The sequence below is a fragment of the Aphelocoma coerulescens genome, chromosome 5 (genome assembly GCF_041296385.1).
Source record: "Aphelocoma coerulescens isolate FSJ_1873_10779 chromosome 5, UR_Acoe_1.0, whole genome shotgun sequence".
Classification (NCBI taxonomy): domain Eukaryota; kingdom Metazoa; phylum Chordata; class Aves; order Passeriformes; family Corvidae; genus Aphelocoma; species Aphelocoma coerulescens.
Genome location: NC_091019.1, coordinates 3451779 through 3467550, shown reverse-complemented (window position 1 = coordinate 3467550; position 15772 = coordinate 3451779). Strand labels below are relative to the sequence as shown.

The 15772-nt window shown below is 39.5% G+C and overlaps 1 protein-coding gene across 8 annotated transcripts in view; it reads left to right on the top strand.

The window, feature by feature from the left end:
* PPFIA1 (PTPRF interacting protein alpha 1) overlaps window positions 1–15772 on the top strand; it is a 54005-nt gene that overhangs the window by 24997 nt on the left and 13236 nt on the right. For 6 of the 8 annotated variants that reach the window (XM_069016401.1, XM_069016398.1, XM_069016395.1 and 3 more), the window contains exons 9-19: window positions 504–638; window positions 1728–1811; window positions 2339–2470; window positions 3866–3928; window positions 4947–5026; window positions 5286–5418; window positions 6098–6321; window positions 6479–6713; window positions 9944–10095; window positions 10686–10858; window positions 10984–11077. In XM_069016401.1, the coding sequence (XP_068872502.1) occupies window positions 504–638; window positions 1728–1811; window positions 2339–2470; window positions 3866–3928; window positions 4947–5026; window positions 5286–5418; window positions 6098–6321; window positions 6479–6713; window positions 9944–10095; window positions 10686–10858; window positions 10984–11077 (1505 nt within the window). Of the gene's footprint in view, window positions 1–503; window positions 639–1228; window positions 1304–1727; window positions 1812–2338; window positions 2471–3865; window positions 3929–4946; window positions 5027–5285; window positions 5419–6097; window positions 6322–6478; window positions 6714–9943; window positions 10096–10685; window positions 10859–10983; window positions 11078–15772 lie in introns of all 8 variants that reach the window. The other 2 variants (XM_069016402.1, XM_069016396.1) reach the window with 2 other exon arrangements.

Below are 15772 nucleotides of genomic sequence, written 5' to 3'. Positions count from 1 at the left end.
TGCTCAGCATAACACTAATGGAGATAATTAATGTTCATGCTGTGCTGAAGCACTTTGCTTTTAGGAAGATAAATATCAGCTGTAATGTGCTGTTATTAGTGATTGTTTTTCAGGAGCTGGAGTCGTACATTGTAGAGAGTTTTACCCTGGGAATAAAGATGGGAGGCAGTTTTGCTGGGAAGGGGAAATGGTTTTGAGAAATTTAGTGCAGTTCATCTTGGGGCAACAGGGCTCTTGTCCCTATTAATTCTGGATTTTTAAGTTGCTGTATGTGTATCCAAGCATCTTAAGTTCTGTGGTTGAGAATTACTCATTCTGAGCTAAGCTTTTAAGATCTGCATGGTGTGTAGTGACTTTTACAGGCCTCAGTGAGGGAGGAAGTTTGACAAGTGCTTGACATGAAATAGTCCAACTTTATAAACCAGAAATGATTGTTTAGCCAACCACTTTCTAACTGATCACTTCTTTAACTCTCAACACTTGCTGGCCATAACCTTGTGCAGAGTGAAGATAAGAACAGGCAACTGCAAGAACGACTGGAGCTGGCTGAGCAAAAGCTGCAGCAGACCCTGAGAAAAGCTGAGACTTTGCCAGAGGTGGAGGCTGAGCTGGCACAGAGAGTTGCAGCACTTACAAAGGTGAGGTGGTGGCACAGTGTCCTCCAGGCTCCCTTCTCCATTGGTGTCCCACTGCAGGAAATCCATTCCTAGTGTTGGCTTGGTTACAGTTGGTTTCCAGTTTTCCCACAAATAATTCAGAAAATATTTATGTTTATTTCCTACTTTTTTTCCATTGATCTCTCTGAAAACTCTGATTTACTTTTTAAATTTTTAATCTCTTTTTTTTAGTTTCTGTTCTTTGGAACTCAAGTGGGTTTCCTGTTAACTCTTTTACATCATAAAAATACATCTCTGAATTATTATTTTGGTGCTTTTTATTAAAATTATTCAGTAATAGGTATCAAGTCTTCTAAACATGAACTGTTTCTGAAAGGGAAACCTAAATTTCTTCCACTGCTAGCTAAGTGAAGCAAGTGGGGAGCGAGAGAAGTTGTGGTACTACCAAATATCAAGATTTTTAGAGGGCTAAAAATGGAGTAATGAAGTCTAAGGAACTAGATTTAGTTAAGTACAAATGAGCCTTTTCAAGTGTGTGTGCATGTTTTCTTTCAAAGCCTTAGTTTCATTTCTTTCCCTGTTATCTTTCCTGTCCCTAACTGGCTCTGTAGTCTGACCTTTTGTCTCCTGGGAGCTCTACTGCTAAAGATGCTAAAGTTTTGGAACTTGCCACCAAGCTTAGGAAGGTAGAATTTGTATATTAGTCCTTGTCTCTGCTTGCTGCTTTCTGCTTTGCCATGATTACTAACAAAGGGTCCCATCGTCCAGGCTAGTGAGGAGAAGCTGCAAATGCACTTAGTTTTTACTTTTATTTGTTTTTTGGTTTTATTTCTTGGGGGTATGAATGAACTTTGCTGTTGCAAGCTCGTTTGCAAGTAGGAGTTGATTCATGGTACTTAGAGGTGAGAGGTGTCATCGTTTTGCTACTTCCCATCTGAACTCCTGCAAGGTCCTTTTGGTGACAGAAAAACATCTGTTCTGCATTGTCCTTTACCATAAATGGCAGTTGTGCAAAAGCATGTTCGAAATATTCCTGTGCCTCAGTGTTTCTGTGCTTTTGAAGCCTAAAAAAAACCCACCCAAATTCTAATTTTGCTCTCAACTTGACAGGCTGAGGAGAGACACGGCAATATCGAGGAGCGACTGAGACAGATGGAGGCACAGCTTGAAGAGAAGAATCAAGAACTGCAAAGGGTACTGCACATAGTTTTGACAAAGATAAAAAGCTGAAAGAAAGAACCTAATCCTCTTCAGCAAAGCTGGTTTTATTTCTCGGCTTTAAAATAAAGCCAGAGTTTAGGCTGGCTGTTAGCTGTGAGATTTGAGTCACTGTACTGTGGCTAACCTTAAATCTCAAGGAAAATGTGCTGAAAGTCTCCAATGAAAGTTTGAAAAACCTTGCTGAATTAAATGACTATGGAAAAATTGTTTCCTGGTTATAAATAGTGGAATCCATTCTGAATTGTGCCTTTCTAAGATTTTTTTTTAATGTAGGCTTAGATTTTTAAACTTCTTATCTTGGATCACTTATTAAAGACTGAAGTGTCCCTTAGACTCCCTTTACAAAGCCCTGGAGGCACATGCAGTATTCCTCTTTGGAAAAATATTGCTGTTAAAGAAAATGCATTTGGATTAAAGAGAGCTTGCTGCCTTCATAACCTGGAAGTTGTTGGAGATATTGCAAATTCGGGTTTTTTTCAGCAGCTTTTTTTGTATCTCAGGCTAGACAGAGAGAGAAGATGAATGAAGAGCATAATAAACGTTTGTCAGAAACTGTTGATAAGCTCCTGTCTGAATCCAATGAAAGGCTCCAGCTTCACCTCAAGGAGAGGATGGCTGCCCTGGAAGATAAGGTAACCAGTCACATTCCAGTACTGAATGTGTAATTCTGTAATGATTTGTGCATATTTTGCAGTGTGTCTGTAACTTCAGCAAATAAACACAAACCCCTTATTTATAAGTAGTTTCTGTTAAGACTCTTTTTTTTAGTGTGGATTTGGAAAATACGCTCTTAAAAGTCATTTTTTGAGGTTGTCCCTGGGCACTGCACTGCGGTGTTGAGAAGGCAGCTTTTAAGAAGCTGTATCCTTTTTTGGGTAAAAATTTGCACTTGACTGGTGCAGATTGCATAAAAAGGCTCATCCAGTGTAATACAGGAAGCCTAAAGTGCTGGAACTTTGACCTTTCCAGTTCAGTTTCCTTTGTTTCCCACTGCTTTTGGCTGGACGAGTTTCCTTGAGTCATTGTGGGATTCCTGCAGTTCTTCCCAGGTAGATCGTTTTGAGACTTGTTATAGAGTGTGAATGGGCTGTTCCTGCTTTGTCAGTGCACATCTTGGAGCTTTCCCCTGCACTCAGGTCATCTCTTTTGACACACTTTTTACTCCTTTGCTTCCCTTCTACTTTTGGATCTAGGTCCTTATGGATTCTTCTTCCATGCACACCTCGAAGTTAGATCCCTAACTTCAAAGTGTCTTCTAAAGTGGCACTTTGCTTGATGCTGACTTTGAATTGCTTGGTCTTGGATTAAAAAAATACTTGGTTTCTTTCACTAGAGGGTGAAATGACCATCTGGGGAAATGTTTCAGGAAAAGCTGAGTGTCTTTAATTTTAAAGTCATGGCAATAAAATGCTTTGGAACGTCAGTGATGTTCCCAGACTCTTGCTGAACATTTGCTTCCTCTTGCATTCGTGCCTAATGCTTGAATAAGTGGTGATGCCTTAGGGTTGACCCTGTCTCCCTCTTACCTTCCAAACCATAACTACATTTGTGAATAATGAGGAAAATCTACTTGTCATTTGCTGTAGTTCACAGCTTCTAGAAAAGTGTTCTTGTTGAGGCTTCCAGCTCATTCTTTTATGCTAAGTTGGGAAGAAACATGCAGGTAAAATTTTAAGACTTTATTCTGATCACATGGTCTTTTTTGAATGACTTTGAATTATTCCATAATTATTCCCTTTTTTTTACTAGTTAGACTTTGTCAAATGGAGCCTTAAAAGGCTGCTATTGCTATTAAAGATTTATGGAACCAGTACTATTACCAAATCCATTATTTAGAGTGCTGTACACCTGGAAGGATAAGCCTTCAACTATAACCAAAGTGAAATGATGGAAGCAGTCAAGGATCTGTAATTTTAAGATGCATTTGCGTAGTGTTGACTGAATCTTTTTTGATACTCATCATGGTTATGGTTGAAGAGTGTAAAGCAGCTTATGAGTGACTTAATTTGTGATGCCTTTTATTTCAGAATTCACTTCTTCGAGAAATTGAAAATGCAAAAAAACAAATAGAAGAACTTCAGCATGAAAAGGTACACTCTGCATTTCTGAAATATTATCTTGGAACTTAATTGCTGCTTTGCTACATAGCAGGATCAGATTTTAATTCCCCATAAAACTTAACATTTCCTGCTCTGTTTAAGAGAAAGGAGCTGTTATTGGTTATTTTATGGTATTGTGTGCCACAGTTTTAGGAAGATTTTATATCTAATACATAACCTTTTAGTCCAAGGCTTAGCACACTTTTGAATCTGTGAAGTGCCTGGATATGTTGGCAGTTAGCCAGAGTTTGGAGATTGTGTAGAATTTTTATACTGTTGTACACATGACCTTGAACAGTAAAACCAAATGAGAAATACTTCTAATGTTGGGCATTTTTCCATGAGGTTTTCTCAAAGCATTGAATATCTTGAAATGCTTGTGCAACTGCTAACTTTTTTTTTTTTAAAGTTTTAAGAACTGGGGAGCAGAGGGAGAAATATTTATTAGACTTGGCTGCTCCTTAGCAATAGCAGCTGCGTGGTGTTTTGCTTGTCCTGGAAATGACAAGGTCCCTCCTCACAGATGTTCATCATCAGCCACTTTTTATTTTATTTAGACTTTCGTTGTTTTCTCATTCATTGGATTTCTCTGCGCAATTCAGGGTTTCTAGAGCCTGTAAAAATGTCCAAGTTAAAAGTAAGTGCTGTTAGATCCTTTTGTGCAGAGAGCTTGAACAAATCTTCTTGTTTCTTATTATCACCACTTAATTATAGTAGCCTTAGTAGCAAGGGAACTTCATTTCATAGCTGGTTTTAAAATACATATTGTCATGACTAGAGTCAGGGTAGAGAGGCAGCAGAATGATTCTGGGATGCCCTTTTGTGACAGTGCTGTATGGTGGGTAGCAAAACTAATGTTTAAATAGTTGAAGGGTATATCTTAAAATCTTTTATTTCCAAGTTGCAAGAGAAATGAGATAAAAAAACCTAAAGGTTAGTTCATAAATTTGTATTTGACACTAATTTTTTTAAAAAGCCTGTTATACATTTTTTCTATTTATTTTTCCAGGATCAGCTTGTTTTAAATGTTGATGCATTAAGGGCTGAAAATGACCAAGTGAGACTCAGAGCTGCATCACTTCATCATAGGTACCAGTAGTAGTTTGGTTTTTTCCCTATTTTCTTTAAAGTCACTATGCTAAAGACAATTTTGTCTATTATAAGTGCAAATATTTTTGCAAGTATTTATAAAATTAATTTTTATAGAGCATATAAAGCAACTTTTATACTGCTTAAAAAACATGCTTAAAAACAATTGGCAGTGGTGGGACGAGAAGAATCCTTTGGGGGACTTGTTTTTGGTTCCTTTCTCCCTTTGTAAGGATGAAATGTTCGTTTTGTGTTCCAGCAGAGCAGATTTCAGATTCCCTGTGGCATCCTCCTCTGTGGGGGACAGTCACACGGACTCCTACAGCACCTCCTCCGTGCTGAGGCGGCCCCAGAAGGGCCGTTTGGCTGCTCTCAGGGACGAGCCTTCAAAGGTAAGGAAGGAAAATGCAGACAGCACTGTGACAGCAGAACAGATTTGCTCAATGCATGAGGCTAATCAGGTGCAAGGAGGTTTGAGAATTGGGAGTACCTGGCAATAAACTCCTGGATTTTATAGGTCCCGTGTTACCAACTCATGACCAGCTGCTGGTGTTTTTAATTGTTTGCAGATAGTTGCAAGACTGTGGTTCTGAACTCCAATTTTGGGGGGTTTTTTTAAGTTTTGGTTTTGTTTTTAAATTTTGATAAGCCTGTAAAATACAATTTGAAACAGTTCTACTTTTATGTCTGTGCTCTAACATACTACTGTTCTGCAAGCATTTCCAATTTCCTTTCAGGACACATAAGCACTCATTACATAAAACTGATTCCATAGTTCCCATGGAATTGATAGCAAAATTCTTCTGTAATTAAAAGTGTGTATAGCCAAAATATGTGGTGGTATAATTGACTCAATGAGCCCGTTTTGCATCTTCCAGTTAAATGAAATTTAAAAGTTTCCAACATTATAGCTTTTTTTTTTTACATTTCTCTAAACATTGCTGTCTTGATGGATGCATTCAGCATGTAAGTAGACTTACATAAATTATTTTAAACATCTTGATAAGCAGTAGAGATGTCGTGTTTTTCCCATTTGAGCTTGGATTTATTTTTTTTTATGGATTCTTGTAGGTTCAGACCCTGAACGAGCAGGATTGGGAGCGGGCCCAGCAAGCCAGTGTGTTGGCAAACGTGGCACAAGCATTTGAGAGCGATGTGGATGTGTCTGATGTGGAGGACGACAGGGAGACCATTTTCAGCTCAGTTGATCTGCTGTCACCAAGTGGTCAGGCTGATGCTCAGACTTTGGCCATAATGCTGCAGGAACAGTTGGATGCAATCAACAAAGAGATCAGGTATGGCCTGCCTGCTGTGGAGCTTTCGATAAAAATGACTCGGGAAATGGTGATTTCTCCATGTTTTTCTGCTAAGTGCTGCTTCTTTCAAAGCCCCATTCTGTCTGTATGGCCCTTGTTGGGATGTCACCTTCCTCTGCACCTCTCTTTCCCCCAGACTGATCCAGGAGGAGAAGGAGAACACGGAGCAGCGCGCCGAGGAGATCGAGAGCAGGGTGGGCAGCGGCAGCCTGGACGCGCACGGCCGGTTCCGCTCCATGAGCTCCATCCCCGCCCCGTACGCTGGCGGGGCCCTGGCCGGCTCCTCCCCGCCCGGCAGCGGCCGCTCCACGCCGCGGCGCGGCCCGCACAGCCCGGCGCGGGAGGTGGACAGGCTGGGCATCATGACACTGGTGGGTATCCGCGGCCTGCAGCTTCCTCGGGAGAGCGCTCCTTTTCTCTAGGAAACGGCTTGGTTCCTTGCCCTTTCCTCTCCTGCTTACTCAGCTGTGTTTTTCCTTCCTCTAGGTTTTTCTACTGCTTCCTTTCAACTTCTATAAAAAGTGTAAGATACGTAATGATTAGGAAAAATGTTCAGAGCTCAAGTCTATTATTTGGTCAGCATCTCGTGCCTAAGTATTTATTCCTTCTGTTGTTACAGTCTTCCTTCAGACTCCTCTTTCTAGAAGAAATAATGTTTTCTTTTCAACCACTTTCTTCCTCTGCTTTAAACTTTATTTTTAGCGGTCTACTATTCCACTAAACACTCAGCTAAAAAATGATTTGCATATTAATCTTGAAGATTGAGATGGTAGCACTGCTGTTTGAATATTAATGAGTGCCAGTGTCTTGGTTTAGGCTGTTAAAGCCTGATAGGTGAAAGAAATATCTGTTAGACCTTGTAGGTGATAAAGAAGTTTAGTCTTAGGAGTTCAGTGAGTAGAAAAAGATGTTTTCCTTCCTTTGACATTCTCATGAATTCTTAGGAAGATTAATCCTTCTAGGAGCTGCTTTATGCATGTAAACATATCTGTAAAAACAAGATACACATTTTCTCCTTTCTTGTTTTTACAGACATGTTAAATAAAATGAACAGTTAAAACCAAGTATTTCAGCTAAGTAGTTTTGCTGGCTTTCTAAAATTGATGTGTACATATACCAAAAAGTCTCTTTTTTTCATAAAAGGGAGTAATTTTGCCTTCTTTGAATTAAAATAAAAATCACTGTACTAGCTCTAGCCATATGTCCAGGGTCAAGCAGTCTTCTTCTAAGAAAAGCTAACAAAATTCAGAATGTGGAGTGCTTTATCTTCTAACATTTCACAATAATTAGTTAAGCTAAACACTTGTCATGCAGAAAACCATATACAAATGTAAGTAGCTCTTTTCCCCAAAACTAGATCAGGAGAACGTGTCTTGTCTGAAATCCAGTGCAACCAAAGAAAAGTGAGCTGTAATGAAGTTCACTTTAGATCATAATTGTGCATCAAAGTCACTTGGTCTGGTGTTTGCAGTTGTATTTGATGGGTTTTGTACCTGGCAACTGACTTGTGAAAGCTTGAAATCAAGAATTACAGATCAAGGGCTTTCTAGAAACTTTTGGAAGAGCCATCATGAATTATTAGACTGAGTTCTGCTGTGTCTTCCAGTATTTTAATAGAGAGTTGCATTAGTTTTTGATCATGTAGGCAAATTAGCTTAATGCCAGTGGTTATGCAGCTCAGTCAGTTGAAAGCCCCTCATGATTAGAAGGCATCAGCATGATAAATGGTGAAGCCTCTCTTGAGCAGTCCTTGTGGGCAGTTCATTCCACGTGGTGAACATTTTCATTTTTATGCTCATCAGATTTAATGGATGAAAGATCCAGTAAGGGTAAGACAAGTCTGCAGTGCTTTGTCAAGAACTTGCTGAGGAACTAGATCATCTTTAAATGTCCCTTCTATCATTCAGTGAACTTAGGATTTGTTAATGTGGTACTCTACAGTCAGATTGTACAAAACTTTCCATATTAATGCTGCAAAATTTACACATATTCTGAATCAAAAACAATTAGAAGTTGTCCTTTGTGGGAGGGAAACAACATCCCTCCCCCATGTCCCACTTCAGAGGGGACCGACTTTATTTTTGGTTGCAGCCTTTTTAAATGATGAGAGCTATTAAACAAATTATCTAAATTTGGCTTTCATCAGCACCAGTCTGAATAAGCTGTTTGTGTAACTCAGGGTTGCTGCCTTGCTCTGTGCACTGGCAGAGGTGAGCACTCCCTGGGGAGTGAGGTACAGTAGATGGAGGATAAAATAAAAGTGGTGGCGAATTCCTGCTCAAACATTCCAGCACTCTAAAGTTGTAAAAAGAACAGAATCCTCTGACTGTATAGAAATGAGCTATTGTTGGCAATATTTCACATTATTAAAGTATGGGCTGCTTTTTGTGCAGTGTAGGGAACAGCTGCAGGAATCCCAAGGTTGTGAGGAGGGACAAGTGCAGCTGATTTATTAAGGCTGCTGTGGCTGACCTGGAGGTCCAAGGCAGGTCCTCGCCTTTTCAAAGCAACACCTTGCACCCCACAGCACTTTTTTGGGGTTTTTTTGCTGCACATATTTTGTGCTAATTTGCCTACGGTCCCAATACACTCAAACATCTCTGGTACTTTGGTAGATAACCAATTGTAAGTGTTTATTTTTTGCTTCCTTTTCCTCACTTCAGGGATACATTTAAGTAATCTGTGATATAAGGAGTACTTCATACCCAGTATCTCTCTGTGCCATTGTTGTAATTGTTGTTTATATTCTCCCTGAGATGTTTTGTCTGTACTAGTTGTCTTGGTCTGTGGTACAGTTTACAATAAATACAGCTTTTCCAAATTTCTTTTCTTTGCATGCATCTGTCAGCCTAGTGATTTAAGGAAACACCGTAGAAAGGTAAAAATCTTTAGTTTATTTCATGGTGTGCCCCTTCATCTCCCTCCCTGTCCCCAAACTCATTAGTGGATAACAGGAACATAAAGCATTCACAGGGTAGCTCTGTAATAAAACAAGATTACGGTTTATCATTTTAGCCTAAGTGTGGGTTTTGTTTTGTGGGTTTTTGTGTTTGTTTGCCTGTTTTTGCTGGTGTGGAGGAGTGTGGTGCTGCTTTCTCTTTCAACCACTGCTTTGGAGTCTTCATGCATCAGTGCTTCATTTTAAAAGCTGTCAGTGCACACACAAATAAGTTATTCTTTCTGTTTCTCAAACTTTTGTAGCCAAAGGTGTGTAGAAACTGACTTCACGGAGTCAGTGATCTTGCTAATGACTCTTTTCACAGGTCTCTTATTTCTGTCTTTGCACTTGCTTAAACTGGTGACAGGTATATTCACTTTATGGTGCTGAAGGCATTACTTTAGTTCTTAGCCCTATAAATGAATAAAAGATAAGTGCTACTTTCTTGTGTCAGTAGCTAAGATTGAATTTAATAGTTTGGCACTGAAGGTAACAAGAAATTCAGAAAGAAATCAAGCAAAAAATAGGCAACAGCAGAATGGTAAGGGCAAGAGTAATCCTTTAATGCTGAAATAAGATTCTTTCTTTCACTATTTTTTGTAGAGTTGCTATTGCCTTCATGTTTCAGCATTGCCCCTGAAATTTTCCTTCCTTTTCCATTAGTCTCCATCTTCCAGAGAAGAGGTACGAGACGACAAAACCACCATCAAATGTGAGACATCGCCACCTTCCTCACCTCGGTCTTTGCGTCTGGACAGAGTCCAGAAAGGAGCTCTGCATACAGTGAGCCATGAAGATATCAGGGACATTAGGAAGTGAGTAGCTGGGAATCACTCAGACCTCCCAGGAACTCAGTGTTCCACAGCATCAGAGTAAACCCCCAAACTGCAGAGCTGTTCAGCCTGTAGGGCTTTAGTCTGGGTGTTGAAGCGTTTCTCAAAAGCCAGGAGTGTGGACACTTAACTGGGTGACTGTGTTACATAAACATTAAGAATGGAGGTTTTGCTACTGCTTAGAAATGGCATCATGGGAAGTCTTTTGGTACTCCGAGTCTGTGTTAAGTGTGCTTCATGTTTGGGAAATAAAAAAGGTAACTTTCAACTCTTTAAGTTGTAACTTAGCTATAAATTGAGATATAACTTGCAAAATCGCCATCACTTGGATTGACAGATACTCTTTTCAAATTACCTGAGATGGATTCCACTCAAGTATTTCAATCTTTGTCTGCCCCTTTCAGTCAGGAACTTGTGCCATCAACATTTCTTTTCATAACTCATAAAAGCTGAAATTAAATGTCATTAGTGAGTTACTGAACTTTGAGTAACTCGCACAGAACCCTGAACTTATCTCTGGTGAATTTGTTGTACGTGGGCTCCATTATGACGGTTTTTTTTTTTTGGTACAGTTCAACAGGTTCACAAGATGGGCAAACAAGTAATCCTAGTAGCAGTAACAGCAGCCAAGATTCCCTTCACAAAGCCCCCAAAAAGAAGGGGATCAAATCCTCTATTGGCCGCCTGTTTGGCAAGAAGGAAAAGGGACGACCTGGACAAACAAGCAAGGAAGCTCTAGGACAAGGTTGGTTTGCTTTTTCTTACACAGTGAGAGATATGGGCTTGGAGGTTTGGTTTTACACATTCCTGATCAGTAATATTACAAAGGATTAAGTTGAGACTGACTTGAGTTTGGGGGTTTTTTTGTAGGTGGCATGGGAGAAGCAGATGGTTCCTCTCAGGATGCATTAGGTCTCAGCAAACTTGGAGGTCAAGCAGAGAAAAACAGGAAAATGCAGAAAAAGTAAGTTACCAGATATTTGGAATCCTGTGTTAATCATGTATTGCTTTGTTTAAAAATGCTGTGGTTTTATTTTTTAGTTTGGTTTTGGGGTATTTTTTGCCTAATATGGTGCTATGGTTAATAAGCCTCTGTAGATTTATTTTTTGTTACTGTTTTTCCAGAACATTAATAGCAGCATAGGTCATGGTAAGTTTGAAAGGAATTTCAGCTGAAAACTTACTATTGGACTGCTGTAATAAAGAAATTCAGAGATAGAAGTGGACTCTTACCAAATCCCCCCCAAACTTATTATATTTAATCCCTGCTTTGGGAGGGATTAAATATAATAAATTATAAATACCTTTAATTCAAATGGGAGATTTCCCAAAGTTGCTCTTGGCTGTTCTTTGCCCAGAGTGTGAAGGAATTGACAGAAGGGAAGCATGAGATGCTGTGTGCAGACATCCCCTGTGCATGAGCTTGCTGGCTCCTTTCTCTGTCCCTTTGTGTTGCAGCTGCTGACAGCTTCTCTCTTCACTAATTTTTTCACTTCTGTTTAAGATTGTCTGCTGAAATCTTTCTCCTTGCACCATATAGCCCTGATTTCTTCCATTTTTAAATCAATTGTGACCGTTCCTTTTTTTATGGCACCTTGTATGCAATTACCTTTTCCTAGTCCTGAGAATTTTATCACTCTGTGCCAGAAAATCTTCAGTTTACTGCTCACCTTTTGAGTGTCTGTTTGCATGCTTTGTTGTTCCCAGACTTAGAACAGGTGAAGCAAAGACTAATTAATCATAGGGGAAAAACAGATATTGCTACTGGTAGAAATCCTGACTTGATGCTTATATGGCAATACAGGAAACACTTATATTTATATAAGTAGGATCAGGCATTCCTTGCATTTTTTCCCCCAATGCTGAGCCTTAAACTTCTGCTGCTTCTGTTCTGTTCAGCTGTCAAAAAATTGATGAAGATCAGACTTTCCTTGCCTTCTGAAGACAGACAGTAAATATTGGAAGGAAAGGGTGCTAATTTTCCCTTTGAGAGGGATTTCTTGCAGTACCTAAGTTCTATTAACTAATAAGAACAATGCCTGGTGGCTGCTAATGAAAACCAGCAGTGTGTTGGTTTGAAAAGTTGGAATGGAATGTGGGTTTGTTTGGATAACAGAAGGCTCAGCTGTTTTTCTTCAGACTGCTACACTGAAGGCAATCATACATTATTATGATCTGGTATTTTCCCTTTTCTACAGTGCTTTAAAGTCATACCACATCTTGGTTGAATAAATAGTTTTAGTCTGGTCATATCTAAATAGTGTTAAGGTCTGTTCTTTGAGCAATATAGGTATTTCTCAATACCAGCCACAAGTTTCATTCTCAAGTAAAACAATCCATACTGTCTTGCTTTAAGAAAGGCAAAAAGTGCAGTTGCAGATAAATCATGGCTTTTCTTGTAAACATTCTGCTTTTCAAAAATTTACTGGTATTACTTGAAGTATAATTTATGGCTGCATGTTGTAGGTTGCTTAAAAGGCAGCTGTCTATATTAAACAAATGAAAACTTTTAGTTTGGAATTGCCTTCCCTAGTTCTTCAAAACCCCCTCTCCATCTCTTCTAGAGCCCCTTAGGTACTGGAAGGGGCTCTAAGGTTTCCCTGGAGCCTTGTATTCTCTACCACTCAATGAAATTAATACAAACAATCTAAATCTATCATTTGAAAAATCCCAGTAAGATGCTTTCATCCAGCTGTCTCAGAATCCTGAGGGGTGTTCTGAACACGGGAAGCAATATTATCACAAGGGGTCAAAGATCCCTTGCTGCCTTCTTGAGATGCTCATTATCAAAAAGAAGAAGTGGTAAAGCTGCTCTGAATTACTTTTCACTTTGATTTTGGAGGAGGCTGGGTTAAAGCAAATTCTAACTGACTGTTTGCTTGCAAAACCTTGTATTCAGCAAAAAGAATTCCAGCTACCTGAATGCTTGGAACAACGACAGCTCCTTCTATTTATAGCTGTCTCTAATCCCTATTTGCTCGTTTATCTTTCTGATTTCTGCTTGCATGTGCACAAACAGGCTGAGGGCAGTGTTCAGTGTCCTCTAACAAAAACCTATTTATAGTTGCAGAATTAAATTACAGTACACGTTATTTGTCTGTTTTTGTATGCCTTTGAGTTCAGTTTAATCCTAGTTTTATATTTGTCCTTTATGATTTTATTTTCCTTTTGTTTACCATTTGATGTGGTAGTGCAAAATCAGGGTAAGTTTGTATCTATTTTTTAAGGATTGTTGTGCAAGTATGATAAATCCCGTTTGGATTTTTTAGCAATATATTAAAACCTCTGTCCTTTCTTAAGGTCAGATCATGAGAGGAAATAGTAAATTCAAAAGAATATATTATGAAAATGTGTTGCTGAAATAAATCCAGTGTCACCTAGTTCAGTGTGAAAGCTAGTTTGGTGTCTTAATTTGCATGGCGTGAGCTTTTATAGTAGAAATATTAAACCCTCTTAGATTAAATTAGTTTTGTAATCTGGGGTTTGAAAGTTGCTTAGCAATAGTAGGTATTTGTGTTTCCAGGATAGATGTACTTCTGTGAAACTGTTGTTTGGTGTTTACTAAAGCTAAGTTCTTTTTAGTGCTGTGTTCATCTTCTGTGTGAGCTGTAGTAGTGACGGTGTTTGCCACAACTGTGTTTGTGCTTTCCTGTGTACAGCACAACAAACTTAGTACTGTATTCAGCAAAAAGGAAGGCAACCCTAAATTTAAGATAACTCTCACACACAAAAGACTTACTACATCCCTGAACTCAATCTAGAATAAGGATATTGACTTTCCCCTGATGTTCTGCCTATTTCCATCTCATGTTTTACAACTGTTTCTTCTCAGTTTTTATACCCTGAAGCTCTGTCACTTCCATCAGTATCACTCTCTTCCCCACACTGCAGTGTTTACTGTGTTCTGAACTTCTTCCAAATCAGTCCTCTTCAGTTCCATCCAAGAAATCTGGGATGCAGCACTCCCCTCTGGCTACGAGCTCTGGGTGTATCCACTCCCGTGCTGTCTCAGTCCAGTGACGGAGTGAGCTTGCTCCGGGCTGCTTTGTTTTCCTTGTGGGGTGAGCGTGTGCTCTCCTGCCAAGAGCCCTGCTGAACACAGACCCTTCACACGGTCTCCAGAGGGTCTTGTGCACTCACTGCTGCATCAGGCACCACCTGCAGCTTTGACATCATTCCTCACTCCCTATGACCACAGCTTTTGTCCTCCCCAGCTGCTGTGAGATGCCTCTGGAATGTGTCTAACAACAAGCCTTCCCCCCTTGCAGCAGCATGTTTGGGCTCCTGTTCCAAGGGAAGCTCAGCCAGGTTTTTTATTAAGTCTCCAGACATCTGTCCCTTGGTTTTGTCACCTATGAGTTATTCCAGTAGCCAGCTGCTCCTTTGGCATTCTTTTATCCTTCACAGGGCCAGGTTTATACCACCTGTTGACTGGCACCATTGCTATATTTTTTTCCTCACAAAGATATGGGGCTGGGTTTTGCACCCATTTCCACCAGATCCACGTCTGGTGTAATGGTTGGGCTCTGAGACTCAGTTGGCCTGGCAGTTGTGATCTTTCAGGGATGTGATCCCATATTACTGGAATGCAGTGAGTGTCTTGGTGGAGTTTGAAGGGAATAGTGGGAAAAGGGAAGTTCTCTGCTCCAGGAAAAAACCATTGATGCCTCATTTGCAGATGAAACAGCAGCTGCTTCTGAATTCTTCCTATGAGATGTTTTGTGCCTGGGCTACATCTTGAGCTTGGGGGTTAATGATTTTCTGTGCAAGCAAGTTTTTTATCTCCTACTGGATATGAACAAATTCTGCAATTTATTTTCCACTTCATGGTTGCTTTCCCCTTTGGATCCGTTGAATAATTTCTGCATAAAGTCATGTCATAAACATTTTTTTGTTTGTTTCTATTTCTATGTGTTTTTCTCCATCACACAATTATTTTCTCCCTACAATACCAGCATGAGTTTCAAGTTTGCATCGTAACCTCTCCTTACATTTTTGATGTGTTCCTTGTATCCTACTCCAAAGGATTCACTGTTTCATGGTTACCATGAAGTATACAATGAGACCTACAAAACAACCAGAAATGACACTGATTTTCTCTGAACTCCACACAACACAACCACCAAAAAGGAAGGCAAAGACACCAATTTGGAAGTTAAACTACTTGGAAAAAAACGTTGTGTTCCTTTCTGTCAAATACAGTATTAAGAATTTTATTCTGTTCTTATCGAGCAATGTTTCAGAGTATCTTATTCATTTATTTTTCTATTTTTTAAATCGTTAAACAACAAAGAGAAGCAGAACTGAATGTGTTCAGGGGTAATTATTTGTGGAATGAATGTAACATGTTCCACAGTAGCAGGGAAATAGCTGATCCTTTATTCCCAATTTAGAAATATATGTATCTTTTTGAAGTGTACAAATATGTCTAAGCTTTTACAGTCTTCTTTGTTAGTGAAATTCAGCAGTTGAGCTGCTGACTGCTGAACACTGCTCCACCTTAATGGATGGATCCTAAAATGGTATCTAGTGTGGTTATTTGTAACCAGTTGTCTGGCAGTCCCTTCCTTCCTCCCCTTTTCCCATTGCTGGGAAGCACATTTAATTAGGATAACTTACTGGGAGGTTCTTCCAGAGTAATAGGAATTTACTGGTGTAC